This window comes from Cladophialophora bantiana, assembly GCF_000835475.1.
Source record: "Cladophialophora bantiana CBS 173.52 unplaced genomic scaffold supercont1.34, whole genome shotgun sequence".
Lineage (NCBI taxonomy): Eukaryota > Fungi > Ascomycota > Eurotiomycetes > Chaetothyriales > Herpotrichiellaceae > Cladophialophora > Cladophialophora bantiana.
The window spans coordinates 63,114-87,876 of NW_015971608.1; the positions used below are offsets into that span (position 1 = coordinate 63,114).

Consider the following 24,763-nt stretch of genomic DNA (forward strand, 5'->3'; position numbering starts at 1 on the left):
TATATATACACCCTCACTCCCCTAGATTGTTGCACTCTCTTTGTAGCTAACTTATGTTATCTCCTGAACTATACAGTTCTTAGTTACATAGCACTGCTTATACCTTGCGTTGTCCGCGACCAGCTCACGCTATTTAGGATTGTTGCTGAGAACCCTAACCCAGTTAGGATCGGTGGTGATCCTTAGTAAGAGATTTACGGCCAGCCATTGTAATAGATATATCTTGATGACGCTAAGATAGCTTAAACAAGACTATCGACAAGGCCATTAGTACGGGGTTCCCGGTTCTTCTCTTTTAAACTCCACGTCGTAACCCATCGCTTATAGGAGGCCGCTGTATTTATTCCATAATATCTGTCGCTCCAAACTGTGGCACCCTCTTTGCGAAATTCAACTTTATACCTCGTCCTTGTCCATGGCATCATTTTACGTAAACATAGATCGACCCATTATTACTATCCAACATATACCGCCAGAAAGGGGCCACACCGTCAGGGTTGAATATTCATTCTGGATAGTGACTCGCAATCTTTGGTTCGAACGACAGTTATAGAGGAAGAAATAGAAGCTTAAAGAATTAAGGTAGGTTTATTGAAGGTTCGATATGACGGGGGTTGTTCATCGACGTTTGCCTCGCACTGTCTGGTCATTGCTCGAGTGACGCGACGCGACCAGTTGTTTGGCATCTCTGCTCGCTTTTCCGCGGCACTTTCGCCAGACACCTCTGCAAGTCGAGGCTGCGCTGGATTGATGGCCGATTCTGTGTCCTCATGGAAGTAGTGATGGACCTCAAGGACGATATATTTCTCCTGGGTCTCTTTGGTCGGAAGAATACCCTTAACGGACGAATCACACCCTGGTCTTGAACATATCTTTGTCGACGCACCACTTCGGTGATGCCGTGTAGAACGTGCTTTACCACAACGAATGCATCTCGGTCTTAGCTCTCGCTGACTGGGGTTGCCTTGTCCACCAACTATCGCTCTAAGAAGGTCAGAGATTCTATGATCGTTACTAAACATTGCGTTAACCTTGGTCAGGCGTAAATGTAGAGAAGAAATAGGCAACGATCTAAACGACAGTTAGAGCTTATAGCTGATGCTTGGGCTGCGACTATTTAATGTTAATAGGTGTAATGGTTCTCTGTATTGAGGTAGATAAAAGGTCATAATAGTTGATCGATCATAGTAACGGAGGCTGGGGGTTTTAAAAGAAGTATTGACGCTGTAGGGGACTGTGTATAAATTTAACCTTCCTAGGAGTGCCTTGAAATAGGGTGATGAAATCTATTAATACTTAGCTAGATCTATTTTTAAGTTGAACCAATTCTGCCTGCGCTGTAGAAGGCGATACTTAGATGGCGCAGTCCCCATACGAGGTACTATAAGCCCAAATAATTTACCTAGAACGACCATCATCATGAAACTTTCCAATCACAGCCAATGGCTCAGCATTAGCAAGCAGGGCTTCGAAACCGCTCTGCTCGAGTCTAATAGACTGCGATCACTCCTTCGTAGCGTGGCTGATCCCGACGAGGTGGAACCGAGTCTATATGTGTTTATTGGGGCCCGGACGAAGTCTATTGCCCTTGAGAAGGCGTTTGGGATCAGACGCAGAAAGATTTTCAAAAGTAAACAGTATGCCGGGGATGTAGATCTGCATATGGCGTCCAGCTCCGAGCAGTCCACCAGACCATTGCTGGTCGCTGACGCTTCTCTCAACACCAGAGGCTTTCGATATCACACGACAGGCCACGGCTGTCAGGAGATAAATAGATGGCCTCTGCGTAATTCCGAGTCATATTCTCCAGACGGGCTCGAACAGGCACTGCTTAGCCGTCTACTCTTGCCGTTCACAGATGTTATCTGCTTCTTTGCTTCAGATTTAGGAGGCTTTCCCACCATCGCACGTCATCTTGCTGGGTGGCTTCGTAGCAAAACCGTTTCAACAGCACCGCCTCTGACGAAGCCCACCGTCATGATTGTCACCGACAAGATGCCAACGACAGCCCAGAGAGAACAAGAAGCGAAAAAGGCGTTTCTCTGGTTGTTGAAAGAGCAGAGCGCAGACAACCTATTTGATCTCATATCCGACCTTGACGTTGTTGCCATCCACCCACCCCGTACTTTTGGACCCTCCCCTAACTGGAATCGATTGAAAGGGCGGCTGTTGAGGGCGTCAAATAGGGCGCGGAAACACAGAGTTGAATCGCACACGCTGTACTCCATGACTCACTTAGTGGCTTTTATCGAGGCAGCCTGCAAGCACTTTTCCGAATCCGCGACCGAACCATTCAATTTCATTCAAGCCTCTCGTTTGCGGAATCCAGCCGCCTTAGACCTGAAGAAACACCTTGCAAATCTCTTCGGGCACTGTGCAACACCGGAAGATGTAATCAGTTTTGCCGCTCCGGTAATTGCTTCGAGTTTCCTTTTAGACAGCTATCCCCCAGATTGTCACGGTAAGTCCCTAGCGGTGAACATATCGAGCAGAGAGGGCTGACCTCTAGTAAGTATTCGACCCACGACACATCTTCCGAGAAATGTACTATGAGGCCGTTAACGATGCACTTGGCGAACGTGTCATATCTTTCGAGTCATCATCCAAGGTAATTTTGCGTACGGGGGTTCTGAAGGAGATTCAGACTCACCTGCTTGAATATTTTGAGAGGTTGACTTCGTCCCCCGACTCCTCTAGTGCGCTCATCCATTTGACAAATATCCAACGGCATAAGGACAGATGGAGCCAAATTTATAGTGAGGTCACTTGCTTTTGCTGTACCAGTCGAACTCCACAATATCGTTTCCCCTGTGGCCATTTGGTGTGTGAGACCTGTGTCCAAATTTTTGGGAAAGTGACACCAAGTGAACCGTGGACCTATCGGGTTAATTGCTGCTTCCTCTGTGGGGAAGAATGGACAATGGAAGTCATTGTCACAGTAAAAGCCCCTACACGTGGAGTGAGTATTTTGTGTCTCGACGGTGGTGGAACGCGGGCCATTATCCCGTTGACATTGATGAAGAGGATTCAGGAGCGGACCGGTCTCCCAATACCCATTCAGAAATATTTCAAGCTAGTCGCTGGCGTCAGTTCAGGTAAATGCACTCCGTGGCTCAATTAGATCATCCAAGCTAACAGGTTGGCAGGAAGCATCACGGCATTAGCTATGTACCACAAGGGCTGGCCTCTGGACAAGTGCATCCAGTCGTTTCTGAAACTGGCTAAATCTTCTTTCAAGCAAGAAAATACTCTCGGCATCCCTTTCATATCCTGGGTAGCAAAGTTATTCCGGCTTTATGCTCGGGATGGACTCTACAAGCCTGAAAACCTCGAATCGATCTTGCAGAATCTTCTAGGGCAAGAGACAAGGATGCTTGACTGCTCCTATGCCACCCAGCTGGGGGCGAAAATATGCGTGCTTGTTGCGACAGTGCTAAAGAAGCCGTCCTGCCGGATTTTTGCTAATTATATGCGCCCTAATGAGAATCACGGTAAGCGCATGTTATATATAGTATCTGCTGTCGTCTTATCATGGTTTTAGGAACCTCGATTGTGAAAGAAGAGGCAGGGGCAAACGTCCCGCTCTGGGAGATGTAAGGCGATCACTTTTCCAAAGCCTATTTCTGATTTCAGGACTGACTTAACTAGTGCGAGAGCTGCGTCTGCCGCGCCGGTGTAAGTATTCAGGACGGGATCTTTCATTTAGATCTAACAAGGTCCATTAGATTCTTCCCTACCAAGCATATTCCTAAGGTAGGCACATTCCAAGATATAGGTCTTCTCTCAAACGATCCGGTCGCCACGGCTTTCTCAGAAGCAGCCATGCTATACCCGTCGACGCCAACCGATCTGATCCTGTCTCTGGGGACCGGGAAGGTTCCGAAGGTCGAATACGACCAGTTATGTGAAGTCGCCGCCCCTCCAGCCCGGGCTGCTTTTAGAATACGAGATTTGGTCTGGGAGAAGTCGAGAGATCAGCAGGTCCGACAAGTGTTTGCTCATCATCCGAGATACCATCGACTAGACCATGAGGTCGACCAGGATTATGGCCTTGACGATGTTAATCACATGCTTAAGCTTAAGTCCGATGTCGAGCACGATACTTCGCTATCGGAATCGATTGATCGAGTTGCTTGGTGTGCGGTTGCCTCATTATTTTACTTCGAACTCGTCGATTTACCGATGCGAGACAACGGTAAGTATATTGGAACCGGCTATATTCTGTGCTCAATACTAGGAAAAGACGCAGAATTTAAAATATTACTCTCTCAACTTACCTCCTGTCGTGCCCAGTTCTATATTAACGGGGAACCCCTCCCAGTTGATTGGTCCGACTCGAGATCCCTTGATGGGTATGGAAATTTTTGTCGGAAAGTTACACTGGAGACTGCCGAGCAAATCAGCATTATCCTGCGAATGGGAGATACGTCCGCCGAAACTTATATTAGTGGCTTACCGTCAACGATTAACAATATTATAGAAGCACAAGGCTTAAATGCGTATTTTGGAACCCAAGATCACCGTAAAAGAAAGAGACCGGTAGACAGCAAATTCCATTCTGGAAAGAGAAGAAGGATGTCGGACGGAGCTCGTAAATATCGCACCCGGTTATAGTCGATAATTATATAGCCATTGTCTAATTACAGTATTTTCGCCGCGGTGCTGTTTTTATTAAGGACGGCGTAGTGAAGTTTATCTTAACTTTTATTATAAGGGGCTAGAAAAGAAACTAAGACTATAATGTTAACCCTCCCCTTTAAATAGAGTACTTCATTTAAGCTCGAGATGTCAGACCTCTAAGGCTAAGAGAGGAAGGAGGCGAATCTAGTTAAGTTATAGAGTTGTGCATTTAAGTTCGGGGAGAGGGAGGGGTTTTGAAAGAGTGATGTAAGGATCGACGTACGCCTAAGTAGGATAAATAAAGCCTACTCCACGAATTTTCACGACGGAAATTGTTGAGTTGTTTATAGTTCGATTCACCGTTGCCATTAGGTGCGGCTGCAGCCGGCGCTAAGGACATATGTCCTCTGCAGGGTCCGCGGTCGCCCCTAAAGCTTGTTTTCGTGCTTAAATGCGTATTTCGTGAAAGATTATTCTCCCTTAGCATCTAAAAGGTCTAATTTTATTACCCGCTCTATTACAGTACAATATCGATGTGACTTAATAGACTCTACTTAGTTATCGCACTATACCTACATTCTTACTATGGGGCTAAGAACTATTTAGTTAGTGAATAGTATTAATTCATTCTTAGAGATATCGGTCTGTTAGACATAGTCTTAGAGGAGACCGGTCACGAGTTACGCGGACGCGACTCATTACACTCATTGGGCATATGGAAGGATCCACGGAAGAACAAGGCTGAGTCACGTAATATGCCCTGTTAGGCCCTGCTGGCCCTGCTGGCTCTGTCGGCACAGAGCGCACAGAGCGCATAGAGCGCACAGAGCATGAGCATTATATATACACCCTCATTACCCTAGAGAGCTACACTCTCTTCGTAGCCAACTCATGTTATCTACTGGACGATACAGTTCTTAGTAACAGAGAACCCTGCTCATACCTTGTGTCTTCCTTAACCAGCTCACGCTATTCCAGGATTGTTACTGAGAACCCTAACCCAGTTAGGATCAGTAGGGATCCTTAACACGGTCATTCGTTCCTTTCAGTGCGTTCTTGTTTATATAGACATTTGGCCCATATAAGGAGAACCATTCCAGAACGCGACGTCATCCATGACAATGCTGTCCTAATCAAATAGTCGTGATGTCCGTTGCACCGTGCAGCCGCCCTGTGCGCCTTCTCTCTAGCAGCCACGTTGGTGGCCTAATAATCGATACTTACCACACACTTCCTCACCCCTTACACCCCCTATATAAGCTATAACTGAGCAGCCTAACTATCTTCAAGTTATATAGGAAGAAGCTTTAACACATACGTCTCTAAAAAAAGAAAAAATAAAGAACTTCCACTATACCGAACGCCTAATATTTAGCTCTCTTCCCCAGGAACTGGCCCGTCACATAAATATTGATCGTTTACCTTCTTACAATAAGGATAACCGCAGTGCGCAACCACCAAAGACCAGGTATATGGGGTATCTGGAGTAATGGTAGTAGTCAGCCAAGTATTCGGATCAGAAGACTCTTGACTACATTGGAGCTGCAAATAGTTAGTCGATTTTCTCCGTTAACTGGCTTCGACTTACTATATCAAAACAATTATTCGAGCATGCATAGGCATTCGCCTGGCTGGCATCGCACGTCGAGCCTTCCAGTACTGTGAGTGCTCCGCCTTGACACTCACGACGAAAAAGGGTAGGGGCCCTTAAAGGGTTAGATAATGACAACTGAATAATAGGGAGAAGAATAAATATTGTTGATTTAAACCCATTCATACCGCCTAACTCTCCAGCCATAGCACTTAGCCAGCCAAGCCGTGAATGAAAATTGCCGTACATGTTGTAGCGGAAGAATGTGGGCGCACTTATATACCAAAGAACGGACTTTGGACGACCTAGAATAGACAGTGGCCCGAGCAACTTTCTCTGTACGGACCATATTAAGTCCTAAATAGTATACGGGTGTACTAAATATAGGATAATAGAGTATATTTTAAGATATGCGGATTTATAGGCAAAGCTTTATTTACATCGCTGAGCGGTATTCTGTTAGTACTTAACATTTAAAGAGGGCTTTTATTGTGTAATCACCTATTTTTGAAACTCTAAATTCACGGCTGCATTAGGTTACATAATCTATATATCTATGTCCTTACCAATTCACCAACGATGCGACTATTGTCAGTTGTCGGGTTTGCTTGTACGCTTACTTCCTTAATCATTACTTTTTTATGCGTCTTCGCGGGTTCCCAAAAGTCTTTTCTCCCGAATGCCGATTTAATGACGGTATGAGCCATTTCCACTGAAGGGTAGCTGATATCTAATAAACTACTAGTTAAATATATCTCGCATTGGCCGCACGAGTCTCTTCAATACTACTAACGGCGATGGTGGCTTTCTTAGTGGGCTCGGAAACGACGTTCAGGGGGGCATTAATGATCTTTTCAATGATGTCACCTCTGACATTGCTCATGCCCTAAACCTCCCCGACTTCTTCGCCATATATCTAATGGGCTATTGCACAGGCACTTATACTCCAAATAGGACCCAATCTCCGCCAAGCTCGAGCGTTATAGGCTGCTCTAATCACACGACAGTATTCAACTTTAACCTAACGGAGACTATGGAACATTATCTTCCGGGTGACATAACCCTAAAAGATCTTCATTGGCCTTCCACTATTACCCTTTGGGAGCGTGCTCTTAGGACCCCTAGTATCGTTGTGAGTATTCTTTATTGGCTAAGTATTATATTCACATGTATTGGAGTACCGGCTGCTGCTTGGAAAGTAGTCTATGACCGACGACTATCTGCTCTTATAAACCTCGCGATCGATATCGTAAGTTATCATCACCGCCCTGTTAATTACAATACTCTAACGCTTCTCTTCACTAGCCGGCGCTTCTTGCAACTGGCCTCGCCTCCATCATTTCGACTATCGTAGTCGTTAGAGGGGTAGACATAATTAATAAGTATGGAAAGGCAATTGGGATTGCCGCGCAGAGAGGGCCAGTATTTTTAGGGATGACATGGGCGGCTACAGGATTAATGTCACTTGCCACAATACTCGCGTGGGCCTAGACAGCGAAGGCGAGAATAATCTTACGACTTTGCGCTTAGAGAATCTGCCACAATGTCCTTATAGAAAGAATTAAATATAGGCAGCTATCGGAATAAACTATGTACTCTTTACAGTTTCATAAGTTTAAGCACACAAGGTACTATAACACCTTGTCGAGGTTTAGTATTGAAAGGCTTAATCCAGTGATACGGGAATCATCTTCATAAAAAGATTGTCATCTCTTTTCTGGGAATTACGAGTTAGCCTCGAAGTTCTCACCTATGAGAATCTAGGTTATCACCTAATAAAATCTTAAGAGGTTACAGACTTAAACTTGTAAAATCTCAATGAGCTTCCGAAACTCCAGCTCTTAAACACCGAGTTAATCGGAAGAGACATTATATGCAAGTTTTCACATTGGTTGTATCGAAGGGTTGACTTTGTATTCTACCCATTTATTTTTCCTCTAGCTATAGACTTAGTATGCGCCCATGAATCTTCCTAGAATATCCGTTCTTTGGCGGAAGTGTACCCGACAGCATCCAGCCACTTCCACGAAGGATTCTCCTGCTGCAAGGAAAAGATACATTATACTCTTTAACCATCCCACGAATCCAAAAACCTATGCTTGCAGCTCTCTTTGTCGTAATATTACTCTGGCGGCTGATTTCATAGTGGACGACATCCAAACGGGCTGTGATCCGCAGTATGCCGGTGGTGACTCACCCTCTGCGACAGCGCACACAGAGGGAGGGAAAACAAGACTGTCCATATAGATTGACCTTTAGGTTCCTGGACGGCCGGGGTATCTCTAGGCCAGCTAAGGAGGCATATGCCATGCTCCACGGACTAATGATAAAGTCGTCTATCTCAAAGTCGTTGCCGTAAGTCGTAAAAGGTGCGCTTGGGGCCGAGACAGGCGGCGAGTTTGGCGAGACGAACCCTATTAAATCGTCGATATTACTAGGACAAATAGTAAAGTGATGTGTTTTGTCCTTATTAGAGGTTAAGAAGGTTTTTTTTTCTCGGAAGATGTGAGGGTGATTAGATGACTAACTTCAACAGATTCAGCATGCGGAGTCTCTTGGCTGGTGCTGGACACCCTGCAGTTGGTGTTCACGGATTGAGCTTCTTTATCGCAGGGTATATTTTCCGCTACTACCACGGATCCCGAATCGAACATTTCACTGTTGGTAGAAACTGCGAGGTCGCGTTCCAAGTCTTCCAACCTCTTTTTAAGCTTCTTGCGATATCTTCGCTGTTGTCATTGTAAGCATAAGTAACGCAGGGTCGATGAAGGAGCGCACCTGAGCCATCCGATTCTGAGCACGACGTCGCTCCGCAGGATCGGAAAGCCTTTTCCAGTCTTCATCGACATCATCAGCCGCACTCAGAGTTGAGTGGTTGACATCTACTAAGGATGGTTTTGAAGACGTGGTTTTTATCTGGAGATCATCCATTGTGAAAAACGGATGCAGAATGAATGTGTGCAACAGGACCAAAACTTAGAGGTCTTACTTAGCTGCTACTAGAATGTTTTATATATTGGAAAAGCTAAGAATGAGCTGAATATTTAAAAGCAGTCGGCTATAATAGATAATCTCGTAAGGCCGGACCCATATTAGATTTTGTCGATCCCCACTACTTTAACTATAGTGCGAGGTTATAGACGGCCGGAAGTGTAATTATCCTGAATTTCGAAAGATTAAGATAGACCTTCCTACCTAGATAGAGCACACCATCTCTAACTATTATAAGTAAGCCCATCGATCTTCTCCCGAAACCGAGAAGGCCTTTAGTATAAGACCTATAAAGTCTCCTAAATGTCTAGAAAATTGAAAACTCTAATTAATTATACACTAATAAGTACACCTAGAATAATGCGCCAGTAATAAGTCCTCGTTCATCTCATCCTCTTGAACGTAGGAATCATGAAGGGTTCGACTGTTCGTCGATTTATGGTTTATTATAAGCATTTGCTGACGCATTAAAATTATTATTAAAAGAATATGTAGGTCCTACACAAGCAAATTTAATATCCCCTTAGATACTATATTTAGAAATGCTAATATTATTATGTTAACAACTCTCGAATTGAGTAAGCAGAGTGTTTCATTAACTCTACGGATTCTGCTTCCTACATAGACTTCGACGGTATGCTTCTTTATATGAAGTGATGAGACGATCACACGTACTTAGTTTTCTCATAAAGACTTAAGCGGGTTCCATCTATATCTACCTAAATACGTATAAAACATAGTAGAAAAATCACCAAGGAGAGAGGGGCATCGGCCTTCTCCTAAATAAGTATAAAACTATCGTAGCCTAGTGGTGGCTATTGTTTTACGCCTTTCCCAAAGTCATCGAAGGAGTAATAACACCCATCGATCTAGTAACGAGGTTGTGTAGGGCTGAATATCTAATTACCTTGTGATAGTCCTGCCTGAGCCTCGCTGCCTTCCAACATTATGTCCACTAGCTCAGTATATTCTGCGTTAAGATCTAAAGAGGACTCTGGACTAAGCGGAGACGGACTTTCATAGATTGGAAATTTGACGCGAATAGGGCTGGGCCAACGTGTCTCCTCCCTCTCTGCTTCCAGGAATGCTATCTTGGCTTTGAGATTCTTGGCTTCCTATTTGGCTCTTGAGTTGATGCCCATAGTAAGGAAATTAAGTACTCACCTGGTTGTGGTCGTCATGTACTCTTTCGAGCTCGAATATCTTGTTTTGCAAAACGTCGTTGATTTCATTGAGCTGATTGACATCTCTACGCGCGGCGGCCAGATTCCCGCGAAGACGATCGATTTCCTTATTCATCTCATCCCTTTCTTGAAAGAGAGTAAGATTCACTTGATAAAGATGGCGGCATTTCTCTGCATGAAACCGGGCGGAATTATCGGAGGCTACTAGGTCCTCGTGCACGAGGCGCAGAGAACCGCGACAGCCGTCGACAGCCGAGAATAACGTGATAAGATTCTGTTCGACGCATGTGACGCAAGACTGGGCAGTCTGTATTCCCTGTTGTTGATGTTTAGTGCTTCTGAGTGGTAGTGCGAGAGATAGGAACCTTACTGATAATATAGGTTGAGATTCCGTCATTCCGAATAATCAAAAAGTGGGTGTAAAGTGTTGAAAAATTTCAGGTAGCTTTGGCGGAGTCAACTAGTTACTATGAAGGTATGCGTTCTCTTTATACTAGTAGACTTACCTCCCGATAACCATATCTTCTGAAAATAGAAACAGAAATATGCTCGGATCTATTTCAAGTCCGGCGTGGCTGGGGCGCTACAAATAGGTTCGAATAGGGGGCTCTTTCATACGGGTTCTCTAAGATACTATATCCGTCGGTGGAGAGCCAGAATAGAGGCTGTATTCGTAAAAGGGAACACAATCGGGCTCATAGAGCCCGACAGCCGTATGTCGACAGCGTTATACTTCTGACGAAGGTATATTCGATGAGGTACATAAGTTGAGATACGATCGGTCGTGATATACCAAGCATCAATAACTCGTAAAATGTCTTCTCCATATCAGTTCGCCGACGAGCCTCTCATCATCGACACCCAATTGCCTGAACTGGCGCCCTCTGAATCCAGCGACTCCGGAAATAATTTATCCTTCCTAGATCTCGATTGTACCGATCCAAGTTCCCTATCCTTTAACCCATTCGAGTGTTCAACTTTCGAATCTGAATCCATAAATTTTGCCGCCGAACTTCAACAATCAGTTTCACAGGAGCTCATCCCGGACACGGGCGTGATAAATCAACTAAACGAGTTAAATTTCTTGTACGCTAAGCTCGAGCAACGTGTTAACGAGCTTGATACCATGTGCGCAAAGCTCCAAAATCAGTACGTACGTTTCTACTTTACTGAGGGATAGCCCTCAACTAACCAACTCAGACTGCATCAACAATCCAACCTCCAAAGTCGATTGTCATCGGTTGAGACGCATTTAAAACAGCTTGTGGACTGGTATTTTGGGTTCAAGACCACGGTGAACAGAAACACGGAGAAGGTCGCACTCGAAATTAGTTCGCTAAAGTTAAGAAAGACGTTCTTTTAGAGTCGAGGTGTTTCTGCGCATAACTGAGTTAGGATTGTATTGATTCTGTTGTAAACAAAATGAGAGTGGATTGATCTACTTAATTGTGTTCTATTCCCCTGGCTATTCAGAGAGACTCTGCCTGTTTATATATACATTGGCCTATAACCACAAGAGCATTCCTGAAACCTCCTATTCCGCCGCCATCCTGTCACAGATCTGCAGGAACAACGAGGTTGAGGCAGTTTGCGCAGTTGATGAAGCGCCTAGCGTCTTAGGTTATTTGCCCCAGTGGTGCTCTCGCGACCCTGTCAACAGATTCTTTGCATTCACAAATTCCTAAATCAATTGACGGTGTTCGATATTGTCTCCGAACAGCGAAGCATCGGCAAACGTCTTTTCGCATGATAGACTAATTTGGTATGGATGTAGCCGAACACCTAACCTGCTAATATAACGGGTCTGCGTTCGTACTTTTAATTGGTCTTTGTGTCGAGAGTCCCGTGTGATGATCTGGGCGCTGTTGCTTTCATAGTGACCTCAATTCTCCAAGAGAAACAATACTAATAGAAAGAAACAAATCACTTTTTGTGAAGCGATGGTACCACCTTAAGTACCCGCTACCATATCAACCCCATGCTGATGTACGAATATTCCCGTCCGGCCCAACCAGTTTATATTTGCTTAGTAATCACGACTTGTTTAGCTTGAGCACGCCGCACACAGAGATTCTATAACATGAATTTTGGTCTTGGCCTGTAAATCGCTTCTGGCGTTCTTCTATGGAGACCCAAACCGCCGACCCTCCCGTGTTAAGCCGCCTTAAAGACGCCAATGTATTAATTGTAGTCAATGTGATATCGATAAACCACAACTATTTCAGAACCGAAGGCTGTGAAGTAATTGACAATTTTCAAAAAGGTGAGGGAGATGTGCTCCGTGGAGATGCAGCGAGAACCTCTTCTAGTGCTTGCAGGAACTGGAGCTCGATTGGCTCGCCGCGAAAAATACGCGCGGTCTCCTGTTCGAGCTTTGGCAAAGATTCCCACAACCGTGGGTGCTGTGTTTTCACGTGATCCACCAATACCTGTGTTTGCTCTTCGTCGAGCTTGCGATATCTCCACCATGATTAGTATCTTGAAAAGCGCGGAAATGAGGAGACAGAGACTTACTCAGAATGCTTGACCGTACACGAAAGGTGCAAGGAACATTGAACGCTTCGGGCAGGCAGGAGCATCCACAGAGGGTGGTTGCGGCCACAGACGGCTTCGTACTGTAGAAGACGTGAGCCACGACTGTTCGCGCTTTTTAAATCTTCCGTAGTCCGTAAAGTATCTCGAGAAGCAGAGGCATGAAGAAGCTTCTTGTAAGCGTAAGAGTCAGCACCCTTCCCTGGCTCCCCAGGAGGTGGTGGTTTCCGATTATATTTGCGACGCTTGGCGTTTTTACGTTCGTTGGCGCCTTCGCGAAACTCGTCCGTGAGAATACGGAAGAGCCGGGAGATATGAAGTGCTGCAATATCTTTTTGAAGCGCACCCAACATCTGATAGCCTCGCCCTCGATTGAACAGGCGCAGGGCAGTCTGGACATTGTCACCACCAATCGATGGAGTGTCTCCAGGACATTCTTCCGGGGCCGAAGATGTCGTAGACGGATTCTCGTGATTGTAGAGCTGGAGTGCAATGTCGACGTTCCACTTGGAGTTCTGCAATAGGTCGTCTGAGGAATCTCTGAGTTCTGAGCGAGACGTCTGATAGCCCCTAGCATCATCGTGCATACGCAGTGCCATGTCAATGTCAGAGCCAGCTTTTCTGGGCATGTCGCGCAATATGATGACCATGTCTTGAAAGTCTTGCAGCACTTCTTTGCCCCCGAGCGCGGAGGCAAGGCAATCCAGGTTCACCTTTTTGGCGGATTTCTTGTGTTGAATAGGTTTACCCTTTTTGGCGGATTTCTTGCGTTGACCGGGCTGCACGACAGGGGACTTCTGAGTCGCGGCATTTGATATGGGAGAATTAGTGCCATTTACGGCGGTGTTACTCGGTTCGTCGACGGGAGCCTCGCGATGCCCTTCCATAATATCATCGAGGATAACAAGTAAATATCGTTTTCTTAGGAGGTTAAAGTCCTGGAAGTCTTCCATGATTGGGTTGAGAACAGCTTCAGCTTCTTTAAGTAAGATTATGCCACAATTATTGCCGTCGTTCTTGAGAGTCTAGATTATGTTAGAACGTGCCAGGTGCCTAAAGTCTTACAGACATGGAACCGACTTACACATTGATGCTCTACCGTCCATTCTTCCACTTTGTCAACCAGCGACGAGACAAAGAACTTAATTTCTGGGTAATCTCTCTCCTCCCTCTCGTGCATAGTAATTCTACGATGTTCAAAGTTCAGACTGACAAGAAACCAGTGTGATGGTTGGTACACAGGAATCAAGACGATCGAGGGTGACTTCCACCTGCGTACTCTTTTGGTATCGCCCTTCTCGTACGCGGCGCTAAAGTCGTGACTTTGAACGACGTGCACATCGTCGCGTTTGCTGGTTAAGCGGTAGAGTATTTCCATGATTGTGTCGTCGTTCAGCCATTCGTCGGGTCGAAATTTCGTCAAAATCTTTTCGGTGTCTTCGGGTCGAACCGTTCTCCACCCAATGCCCTTCCAGTTCTGGACGCCAACCTCAATCAAGTCTTCAATGTCCTGGACAATTTGCATACCCGGCGTATCAGAATTGATGCTTCGAAGGCGTGCTGCCTTTCCAGGACTAAGGGCCGTTCTGGAGTAGCCTTCTGTTTCATCGACCTCTGCCGGCACCGGACTGCTTGTGATAGAGATAACATCGACTGCGGAGGACGATCTCAGCGCCAATGATTGATCAAGTGAGCCCCCTAGAATCGAAGGGGCTAAGATGCTGCCTTCTGGGAGAAACCCGGAGGGAGTTGGTGGTGAACCTTGTTGAGGAATGGAGATGCCTCCAGCTAGCGAACCCTCATTGTGCTCCCCCCTATCTAGATGTCTGTCTTCACCGGGACCATTGGATTCAAGCTCAGAACTGCTGTCCCCTATATCGCCCTCCGATATATCCTCCGGCGAGTTGAGCGACGAAGTAGTGACCGTCCTAGGCGGAGGGGGCGCAGGGAGTCGCCGCGCGGAGAGATGAGCTGTCGAAATGTAGTGGTCACTCCCAGGTGAAATACTCCGACTTTTTCCAAGGCTGCCGCTGGCATTAGAGGAATTGTCGGGAGATGAAAGAAACAAGCTCGAATATAAATCATCAGGATCATCCACGTGGCTATGCGGTTTTGGAAGACTTGGATGAATACTGCTGAGAGCCGTCGAGTTCGAACTGGCCAGGGGCGGCGAAAATGGGGCACCGGGGTTTTCGAGAGGGCTTATATGCGGGACGCCTATGCCGTTAGGATCCCCTTGGGTATTATCGGAAGTTCCCTTTATCTCTCTGTTCAGTAGACCGTGGCCGTCTACGGGCATGGCTGCTTCCTGCTGACATTTCTCAGTGTTAAGCATAGCGTCCTCGAAGATGCGATAACTTTGTTGATCGGATTCCCCAGCTCCAGCATTTATCTCATCTTCGTCTGAGGATTCGCATATCTCTAATGGTCGGGGTTCGGTAATCTCCATGGCGGCAGCGGTGACACGGGAGCACGTGCCGCATTTGGCGTCTCCTTTCGCGCAGTACACGTATATCGGTGGTGGAAGGCCCCAGTCTGCCTCGCAGCAACTCACAGTCTCCAACAAATTAGGGCCCGTTTTCCACAGATAGCGATACGTCTGGTAGTCAGTCCTCACAGCATCCCCGGGGAGCTGCATAAAAATACTAAAATCAATACCCCAGGACCGCAGAGTAGATGGAAGGACGATGATTTGTTCGTGACGTACAAATTGACTGCACTTATGCTGTACACCGAGATGTTCTACCATGCGCGACTCCAATTTTGTAGAATGCCTCGGCGACACGACTACCCAGACGATCGCATGACCATGCCAAAGGTAGGTAGCAGATTGAAGATCGACTTCACCTTTGTGGATGAAGTCGAAAGACTGACCGAGACTAAAATAGACGAGACTAGAGTGGATGCCTCGTATGTGGTGGCGGGTTCTTGATAATCGTTCGTTGATAATGAGAGGATGTTCAGGCAATCCCAGTGCCAACCGACGTTGTGGGTGATGTGCACTGTATGCCGCGTACTCCAGATATTCCTTATCTGAGGCACAATGACTAGATAGAGCTCTTTCCAAAGCCGCGATAAGATCTGATTCGTTTAAAGGTTCCATACGAGTAGGTGACATTGGAACCGCCTTTTGGAACGATGCTTCCACGTCCGCAAGCTCTTTCGAGTGTAGCACCTTTGATTTAACCCGTAACACATCCCCTTGGCGTCGTACCCATTGCCGTTGGACATTACCAAAGGGCAACTTATAAGTAGTTGGGACTACGGGAGGTGGCTTGCCAATGACGATTTTTTGATAACCCTTGAACGCGTCTTCGTAGGACCACGGCGACCAGTCCTCGACGTTAAGAGGAATATCAAGCATTGTAATAATAAGTCGATTCGATATAGGGATATTTTGAAGACCACATCAGTAGGGCTCTGCATTTGAAGTATATTGATGTCGGATTGTAGCTCCACGCTGGCCATAACCTGGAACTAATATCCACCTACATCATAAATCGATGTTAGATGGTCCACTAAGGCCCCGATTTACGCCCTCATAAGCTTCTGAAAAAAAAAATCAGCAAAAGTAGTCCTATTGAATAGTGGGGAGGAAAAATTTGTTTAAAAAACCACACCACTATCCCAACGAGTGTATTCCGGGTAGACTGCGCCATTCTCTTGACAAGATTTCCTTTTCGGAGGGTCCTTTACCACCGTCCGGACTTTGTCGTGACGTCCGGCCACCAATATCGTTAAAAAGGCCATCTTCGGGTGGAATAGTCGACATTGGTGGAATAGTAACTGGGTTGTAACTACATCCTCAGATGGATCCGATCCGCAAGGCTCCAGGTATCGAAAGTATTCGGAGGAAGACAATGAAGAAGCGGGTGGGTTTAAACCTGAAAAAGCCCCGCTGACCAACTTAATTAATAGGACCACTTTGTTGGTCTAGGATATGTCTCTCCACGGTTCCACTCTTAAGCCTTTGGGAATAGACTTTCGTGCGCGGTATTACAGTACTGTAATGATGAAATTAAGGCAACAAAACAATATTTATCACTCGGACTTTGCCGGGGGCCTGTACTCTGCTTTCGCCTTCATTTATGGCTAAGACTTATTAAGGGTAGGTGGAGCCCAAAAGTAGAGTCCGCGGCATCGCTGAGACCACTGGAACTACTTGCCATTTCCTTATCCTCGCAGGGGGACTATGTCTTCTTGACTAGGCACTTTAACGCTAGTAGGGATCTACTTTTTGTGAACTGTTGATCAGACGCTGATAGCGTAGATCTAGCGTCACGAGGGGAGGGGCAGCAATTACAATCATAGGCATAATTGAGGAACGTCTGAAGATTCGCCATGTACTGTACGATGGGAATGTATGGCATAATGCCATAGCATTCCTCTAATTAAAACTCTCAGTGGTTTTGGCCTTGTTTTTTGTGCGACGTTCTGAGGCAAGGTTCGAAGTCAGATACTCATCTGCCTAACTCGACACTGGGAATTCAGTGAGGAAAGAAGCGGCGTGGGAATCGTAATGGGCGCATATCGCGGCGACCGAAGTGTGACGGTGATTGCCCCTCTGGAAGCGAAAATCGCAGAAACGGGGTATTAACAGACAAGGCCTAAATGGAGATAAATCGAATGCATACAACCAACACTGGTTTACACCTAGGAATATCGCTGATGAGACAATAACCACCATCTTGCACGCATACTATTCCCATGTACCGGGTGGAGGCAGGTAACTTTCGATCACCACGACCAGGAAGTGTTCCAGGCCCCCGAGCGCTTCTTACTGGAGGATATTAGCGCTCAACTCGCCTACGAGATCTTAGTCGGGTTAGCCTAGGTCAGCAGGATCCCCAGTCCTTATCGCGTCTCCAAACTAGTCTGCGCCGGGAGCGTCAATCCCCTCGCATTGTGTAAAAGTCAGGTGCAGACTACATGGATGGATCAAGGATACCTGGTGGGAGAGAACGATAGCTCCCCATTGGCGAAGCTCCAGGATCGTTATCTAGCTGCAGCCAGCCCTCCCCGAAGCCCGCTCTTTGTTGGGAGTTCCAGGAGTTTGTTGGTACTCTCAAGGAAGTGGGTGACTGGTAATCATCGGTAATTCGCTGAGGCAAGCACTACCTACCGCGGGCCAAGTATTCTCGCCTACAGGTTACATGTTGCCATCGTCGATCTACAGGTAGTTAACGCGTCTTTGGTCCGAACTAGAGTAAGAAGAATATGCGACCAAAGAGGCCGCATGAGAGGTCGTCGTGATATGATTCGCTAGATCTCCACTGCTACTAAAAGCTAAGCTAGTTTAGGCTAGTTTGAGTTCATTGCCGACCGGCAATTCCACCGACTTGCCGCGCCACCCGGCCTTACCTTATCTAGCTTAAGAACTGAACATTGAAATGGGTTCAGGCAATACTCCTACCTAATCGGAAAAATTTCCAAGTGTGCTGGTACTGTAGCAGGGTTTAATCATGGCTACTTTTCGAATATTTATGGTTCTACATTCCAAAGAAAGATAAGGAGGTTTCTGCTCCCCTCCAGCTACTTTTGATCTGTAAGGACTATTGATATCGGTCATTTCAAATCTTTAAACTATCAACTTCCCATTACGTCCAAAAGAACGAGATGGAAGACTCGCACCTCGAGCAGCAACGTGGTTCGACATTCGACTTCACTGCCTCTCTGGAAGGATATTGGCCTAATAGCTTGTCACTTCCCGCTACACCGTCAGGCTCGAGCAGCTATTTCATTCAAACCCCAATCCAGCCTGTTCCGGTCGTCCAAGCCTACCAAGCACACACAAATACGCTACAGATACCATTTTCCGCTTATATCGTTCCCGCAGCGACAGTGCAGTACGTCGGATCATCCGTCATCCATCCTAACGTCATTCATTGTCGCTTGTGCGGACAGGTTGTTTCCGGCACCGCTACCTTGACGTCTGAACCATCTCCTGCACCCGTCCTGTCGAACACAAATCATAACCAGCTGAAGACATTCGACGACAAACAACGTGCGTGGAATAACATTTCCAGCTCCTCCCACCTCGACACACTTTTCAGTGGAAGCCAACAATGAAGAGGAATAAGGAAGAAGAATAATAGAGATATTGTGGCTACACAAAGGTAGCTGAGTGTGCGCCCTAGTTATACTGTATCCAAGGGAAAGCATTTTATATAAAACTGAAGTCGGGCTGATGACATTGCGGGAGAGAAAGAACCATTCATTTCACTTCGGGTGCGACGTCGACGGGTTTGATTATAGATACTCTATTCCCCCTCGCCGGCTGTTTATTGCTTATTGGCAAAGGTCCAACTTTCTCTGTCATGCTAAGCCGTAACTGCTAGCCTCTTATTAAAACAATGTTGTCTCTCAGCAAGGCTAGGTTCATTCAACCGAGATACCCAAGCTACCTCTCTCTATCGTTATCGTTAAGTCAAACCCTAGCATGGGCCATTTGCGTCACTGGCTTCGTCATCCTTCCTATTAATTTGGTAGAGAACTCTTGCTGGCCAATGCAACTTCATTATCTTCATTTGGTCCGTCGTCCAAACGGGGAAGTGGGGAATACGTAATTACCAACATCATTTGGGCGGCTTTTGGCACTTCCATCTTCTACTAATAAATTTACTTTTCTCCTTCAAATTTTAGCTCGTAATCTCACTATTGCCGAAAGGTAAATATAATTCTCATAGTTTCTACTTATTCGTAGAGCATAAGACAGTAATAGTGTTAAGATATAAGATAGAGCCTCTTATAGGTGTAAATACCTCTATATATAGAACTTAGGGATCTAAAAATAGAAATAAGACATCCTAAATTTAAGTGTAAATTCGCTAAAATTGGAGCTAGGTTTACACTATTTTAGAATTGCTTATATGAAACTTAGTATAAAAGCAATAGTATTCTAAATTTTCGTTCACGTTTAATCACAGTAAACACGTCAGAAAATTAGTCATTCAAGTATTATCTGTACTAAGTCGTAACCATTATAATCGCTTTTTATCGTAATATGAGACTCCCCACGGGACGGCGCCGCGGAAGGGACAGTGTCTTAGCCTCACGAGCTGTACGGCCAAGCAATACAACTGCCGCACAGCTGCCTCAGTCGGATATTGAAATTCATATCGACGGAAATTCCAGCTCCCTCAACATAAATATTACGCTCGGGGATGACGGAGACATAGGAAATGTTTTCCCAACGGGCAGGGTTTTGCCCTCTGTTCCTCTTTCGACGATGCCGAACTCAGAGTCCTCCATTTTTCAAACAGTTCCAACGGCCACACTGGATCCTTCCCCGCCGGGCTCGATGATTTCCAGCGCTCCCGTTTCAAATCTTGCAACAGGGGCATCTCCTACACTGTCAGCAATGTCGACCACTCTCACTAGCCTGACTCCAGGGCTCGCTGGTTTAAGTCCGTTCGTAAACGCCTCTTCTAACACTTCAGTGCCACTCATTATAGTTATACTTCGTACACTTTTCGGTTAAGTATAATTGGATATTATTGGACATTAATAGCAATATAGATTCTTGAATTATTGATAGCTTTAAATTAGAGAAAAATTGAGACGCTTCGATGTCTTCTCTAGACACTAAATCTATACTGTAGTTTCTTATAAAAATACCTATCATAAAGTCTAACTTATTAGTCCCTAACCTATGCCATCTAATAATGTTAGTATTCACGTTCTATCTATAAGCTTAAGCCGTACTATAGTGTAATAGAGCACTACAGGGTTCGGCATGCATGTGCAACAACGCACAGAGGCCATTCCGGCAGGTCAGGAATCTAGAAGGCGTTTCTGACAGGGCAACAACACCACCAACACCACCCCAGAGAGGCAGCAACTAGGGCAGCGAGTGCCTAGCACGGCGACGGCATTGAGAAGTATGAAAGGGCCGATGAAACACTCAGGAATAGGTAGACGGCGTCGAAAAACGTAGAATACTCTGTCTAAACTGTAAACAATGGCACTCTGCCAACACTGTAAACTGTCTCGCACCCCCCCCTTCCAGCATATTTTGGTTTGACATGTGACTGGACAACTTCACTCCCCTGCTAGCCCTTCAGCCCAGTCCAGCACAGCCACTTTGTCTTGTTACAATAGCATCCTCCTCAAAAGATGGTAGCTAATATATATGCTCTAACCTTAAGATCATAGGGGATTGAAACTATAGATCCTTAGAAATCACTTAGTATAAGCGTGATTTAGCTTACTTCTCCTAGTAGGATAGGCTGCGTAATTAGTCTATAAGGTTACAAGACACCCTTTATTAGATAGCTAAGGCATTCTCAAGAGGGAATTTTGCTAGGACCATTTTTATTCTCCTATCAGTCTATTCAATTCTCTAGATCTCATCTCTAAAATTGGTCGCGCCTATTCACATCTCTATATCTTAGACTAGGTCAATCGCCGATTCTTCTTCATCCTGAAATTCATCCTCTACCTTGCGCCGAAGGTAACTAGAGGGATAGTATTGTACCACCACTTTACACCATCTCCTAGTTTTCATCTATCCCCTGTAATTGTTGTAATAGAATTGTTTGCATGGTAGTAAAGTTAGGCGCAGACGCTGCAGGGCATCCAGCACCCTTGATAGTGTCGTCAAAATTCTGTAGAGTGACGATACAGGCATTGACCCGGTCGAGCTGTGTTGCAACCGACATATCGTTCACATCCCTCGAAAATTTTACGGGGATATCGAAAGCTTTCCCAGCTGAAGTGAATTGCTCGAGACGCTGAATGAATGCATCCATGTCCGGTGGACATAGACATGGAATATTGATGCCGTTAGCACCCTGACAGCTACCGGGCTGTGAAGAGCTAGGGATGCCACGGACGATGCCGAAGGTGGGAACAAGGACTGAGTCGATTGGACTATCATATCCATCCTGGGGTGCTGCAATGGCGAATATAGGGGCTGCTAGCGCAAGAATTTCTGCTACCTTCATTTCTGAGATTGTTAAGAGACCAGAGTGGGGGATCTATTGTGACTGAGATGTAGATTGAGACTTCAAATTTCTTAGGACTGCAAATTGATTAGGACATCTACCTGGGCAAAGAAGATGCTTTAAATGATGAGGATCTAAATATAAGTCTTGTGCCTAATGCACCTCTTAAAAATAGAATCTCGTTCCCCGGTCGTTGCGGAACTAACCCCGTCATTTAGGGAAAATCAATCGCAAAATCATCTCTCCCCTTTGAACATATGGGCAGAGTATCTAAGCACGGCTACTAGCTCTTTAAACTTAGGCTTGCTTAGGTATTACGACGTTGTTTTAGGAGCTTTTACAGATTCATTTAGGTGAGTGGTTAATACAGCACGAAGAGTGATGACAGAGTGGAAATCATGGAAATAACGGCAAGGAAAAATTAGAAGGGGCAGGAAACTGAGCATGGACAGCCAGGACACTTTGTCGAAAATAAGCTGAACCACAAACGACCTAGATTCCGTGCCATCCAGCCTGGACTGGCCCCGGTGAAATGCTAACTGTAGAAAGGTCAGCTAGGTGGGACAATGGGGGGTGACAGTGAAGTCTAACTAGGTCTTCATCGAGGCAACATACGATATACTTCTGTCCGAAATGCGATGCTCGCCGACGTGGACAAATCCAGGTAACTAGCACTGTGGCTGGGTATTCCTCCAATCGGTCCAGAGGAGCAAGACGCATGTGACCAGGATGCTAGATGTATGGTTTCCGTAGACTCGAGCGCTGGAAACCATACATCTAGCATATTGGTCACATGACCTGCTCGTCCGCTGCCCAATCGGCAGAATATCGGGTATGCAAGATGTATGGTTTCCAGCGCTCTGAGTCTACGGAAACCATACATCTTGCATATTGGTCACATGAGCTAATCGCCTCACTGAGATGGAGGATGTCGGCAGACTCATCTCCGCTCGCAGCCATAAGGATTTTCTCACAACTGTCGCGATGGTCTCATTGTTGAGATATCAATAGGAAGGGATGCAGCCTCAGAGAACTCTTTCTGACCCTATCGTCTCCCTCTGCCTCAGTCTCGAGGTGTCTGACGGTGCGAGAACACGTTAGGCTGAGTTTGTAATCTGTCTTTCGAACGCCATTCTTGGGAACAGTGTCTGTAGCGACTAGGGAAGATCTGTTGAGCGGGAGGGGCATACAGACTTGAGATTTGAGATCGCGGATGATATTCCAGCGAAAGAGATCCAGGGTAGAACAGACATGATTGACTAGATGCTTTTGACACCACTTTAGGACATAACCACGGCGTTACGAAGGCCACTTTTCGGCACAGCGTGGCACAGCGTAGAGATTTTGTTTATGGTGATCTGGATAGAGATTGAGATGATGAAGGAGAGGTAGCTTGGAACCCTAGGAGATGGATTGGGGTGGAAACAGTTGTCAGGATGGGTAGAAGCTGAGATTGAAAGGAGGAAGAAAATTCTGGCTCTGAGGACAACGTCAGGCAACTTCTCACCGCGAATGACTTTGCTCACAGCCGGCAAATATGACGCGGTTTTCATCCGCCCCACCTCGACAGGTCGATCAAAATTGGCATTCCTTAAGTGACGATGGAATCGAATCGAATCAAGTGACAGTGTAGCTAGGATGAACCGTGACACCCGGCGCGTTCTCAGTCCGAAAAACTGCATTACTACGACAGAAGTCGCTTCAGTTGTTTCTTGGCCAAGACTAGACCGTTGCTGCTGACACCCAACCTTTGCGTACATACTGTAGCGCTTTCTTTCACAGACTGGGCCGGCATCTTGTCCTGATTACAGTAGAAAAGCTGATGTCAACAATAAGCGAGGTGGTAACGTCCTCGGATCGGGAGAAAGAAGAACTTTGACAGACACTGTAGTTCGAGACTAGCCCGCAGTTCAAGGACTGAGGTCGGATTAAAGCGTACTAGAACATCCCTGCCTTCGGTGGCCAATCACAAAGTATGTGAACGGACTTCCACGATCGACGGCGGTAAATAGACCTCCTAGCCCGCATTTCGAATGCACAGTGGCGATTCGAGATTTGACGTTTCGGTTTCCCAGAGCTCCACTGGGGGCTGAAGGAATGGCCTCGAGTGAGACGGCCTTCTATTAGCAAGCAGCATATGGCTTGGTCGCGGACTCAGAGCTGGGATAATTGTAAGCTGCCGGTAACAAGTATGCTATTACATGGTCGACAAAGTCATCAACCTGGGCATGCTCTGAGAAAACCCACACGCCACGGAGTTTTATCCAGTTTTGTTAAGGTCAATCCAGTTTAGCTGCCTTCACGCGCGGCCGAGGCGATAGTCGACTCATGACCCGTTCCCAGCGGGGAACGATCCGGGATCAGACGGCGTAACCTTGATACGTATGCTAATTCCAGCTAGTTAGCATGTTACGTGACTAGTCCTCGCCGCATGTAAAGCAGTGATAAAAATTTGTGTGGTTACTTAGCTTTTTCTGTCGCTGTGGGTGGGATCCGCAGCCAATCAGTAGGTGGCTAGGCCGACCAACCTACAGAAGGAGCCGGATGTTCACCCAATCCATAACTAGGAACGTCGAAAGCGAAGAGAATAATCCCAGTGTTATGCAGTCAGCATTAGCTTTCGTCCAATCGTATTTACGGTGATCTAGAGAAGCACCCGCAGGTAAGGCTGGCCCCGCTGCCAAGAGCAGCCTCGGGAAACCTCATCAGAGGGTGGACCTCATCTCAAGCCGCGCTTTCAGTCCCGGAAGACTCGGAATTCGGGCGCTAGTATAGCATCTTAGCCAAACTACATAGAGCTACTTTAACCTACGACCTAACTTCGCCGCCTCGGCTACGGGAGAGGCCTCACCGGCCTACTCGAATAATTCTAAGCGGATTCTATACCACCTTGGTCCAAT

At 46.2% G+C, this 24,763-nt stretch overlaps 6 protein-coding genes across 6 annotated transcripts; 3 read left to right on the plus strand and 3 right to left on the minus strand.

Moving 5' to 3' along the window:
• Positions 1 to 1,419: 1,419 nt before the first annotated feature.
• Z519_12728 (uncharacterized protein) lies at positions 1,420 to 4,614 on the plus strand (the record flags this gene model as incomplete). Its single annotated transcript, XM_016770433.1, has 6 exons — positions 1,420 to 2,461; positions 2,514 to 3,095; positions 3,147 to 3,523; positions 3,565 to 3,593; positions 3,726 to 4,195; positions 4,238 to 4,614. 6 exons carry the CDS (start codon positions 1,420 to 1,422, stop codon positions 4,612 to 4,614), a joined length of 2,877 nt encoding a protein of 958 aa, XP_016613342.1.
• Positions 4,615 to 8,917: 4,303 nt separating this feature from the next.
• Z519_12729 (uncharacterized protein) lies at positions 8,918 to 9,142 on the minus strand (the record flags this gene model as incomplete). Its single annotated transcript, XM_016770434.1, has 1 exon — positions 8,918 to 9,142. One exon carries the CDS (start codon positions 9,140 to 9,142, stop codon positions 8,918 to 8,920), a length of 225 nt encoding a protein of 74 aa, XP_016613343.1.
• Positions 9,143 to 11,200: 2,058 nt separating this feature from the next.
• Z519_12730 (uncharacterized protein) lies at positions 11,201 to 11,749 on the plus strand (the record flags this gene model as incomplete). Its single annotated transcript, XM_016770435.1, has 2 exons — positions 11,201 to 11,535; positions 11,587 to 11,749. 2 exons carry the CDS (start codon positions 11,201 to 11,203, stop codon positions 11,747 to 11,749), a joined length of 498 nt encoding a protein of 165 aa, XP_016613344.1.
• Positions 11,750 to 12,641: 892 nt separating this feature from the next.
• Positions 12,642 to 16,282, minus strand: Z519_12731 (uncharacterized protein; the record flags this gene model as incomplete). The annotated part of the gene is made up of 3 exons (XM_016770436.1): positions 12,642 to 12,846; positions 12,901 to 13,943; positions 14,003 to 16,282. The coding sequence occupies 3 exons, from the start codon at positions 16,280 to 16,282 to the stop codon at positions 12,642 to 12,644; spliced, it is 3,528 nt and encodes a 1,175-aa protein (XP_016613345.1).
• Positions 16,283 to 18,534: 2,252 nt separating this feature from the next.
• On the plus strand, positions 18,535 to 18,987 carry Z519_12732 (uncharacterized protein; the record flags this gene model as incomplete). The annotated part of the gene is made up of 1 exon (XM_016770437.1): positions 18,535 to 18,987. The coding sequence occupies one exon, from the start codon at positions 18,535 to 18,537 to the stop codon at positions 18,985 to 18,987; it is 453 nt and encodes a 150-aa protein (XP_016613346.1).
• Positions 18,988 to 21,413: 2,426 nt separating this feature from the next.
• On the minus strand, positions 21,414 to 21,863 carry Z519_12733 (uncharacterized protein; the record flags this gene model as incomplete). Its single annotated transcript, XM_016770438.1, has 1 exon — positions 21,414 to 21,863. The coding sequence occupies one exon, from the start codon at positions 21,861 to 21,863 to the stop codon at positions 21,414 to 21,416; it is 450 nt and encodes a 149-aa protein (XP_016613347.1).
• Between the last annotated feature and the right edge of the window lie 2,900 nt (positions 21,864 to 24,763).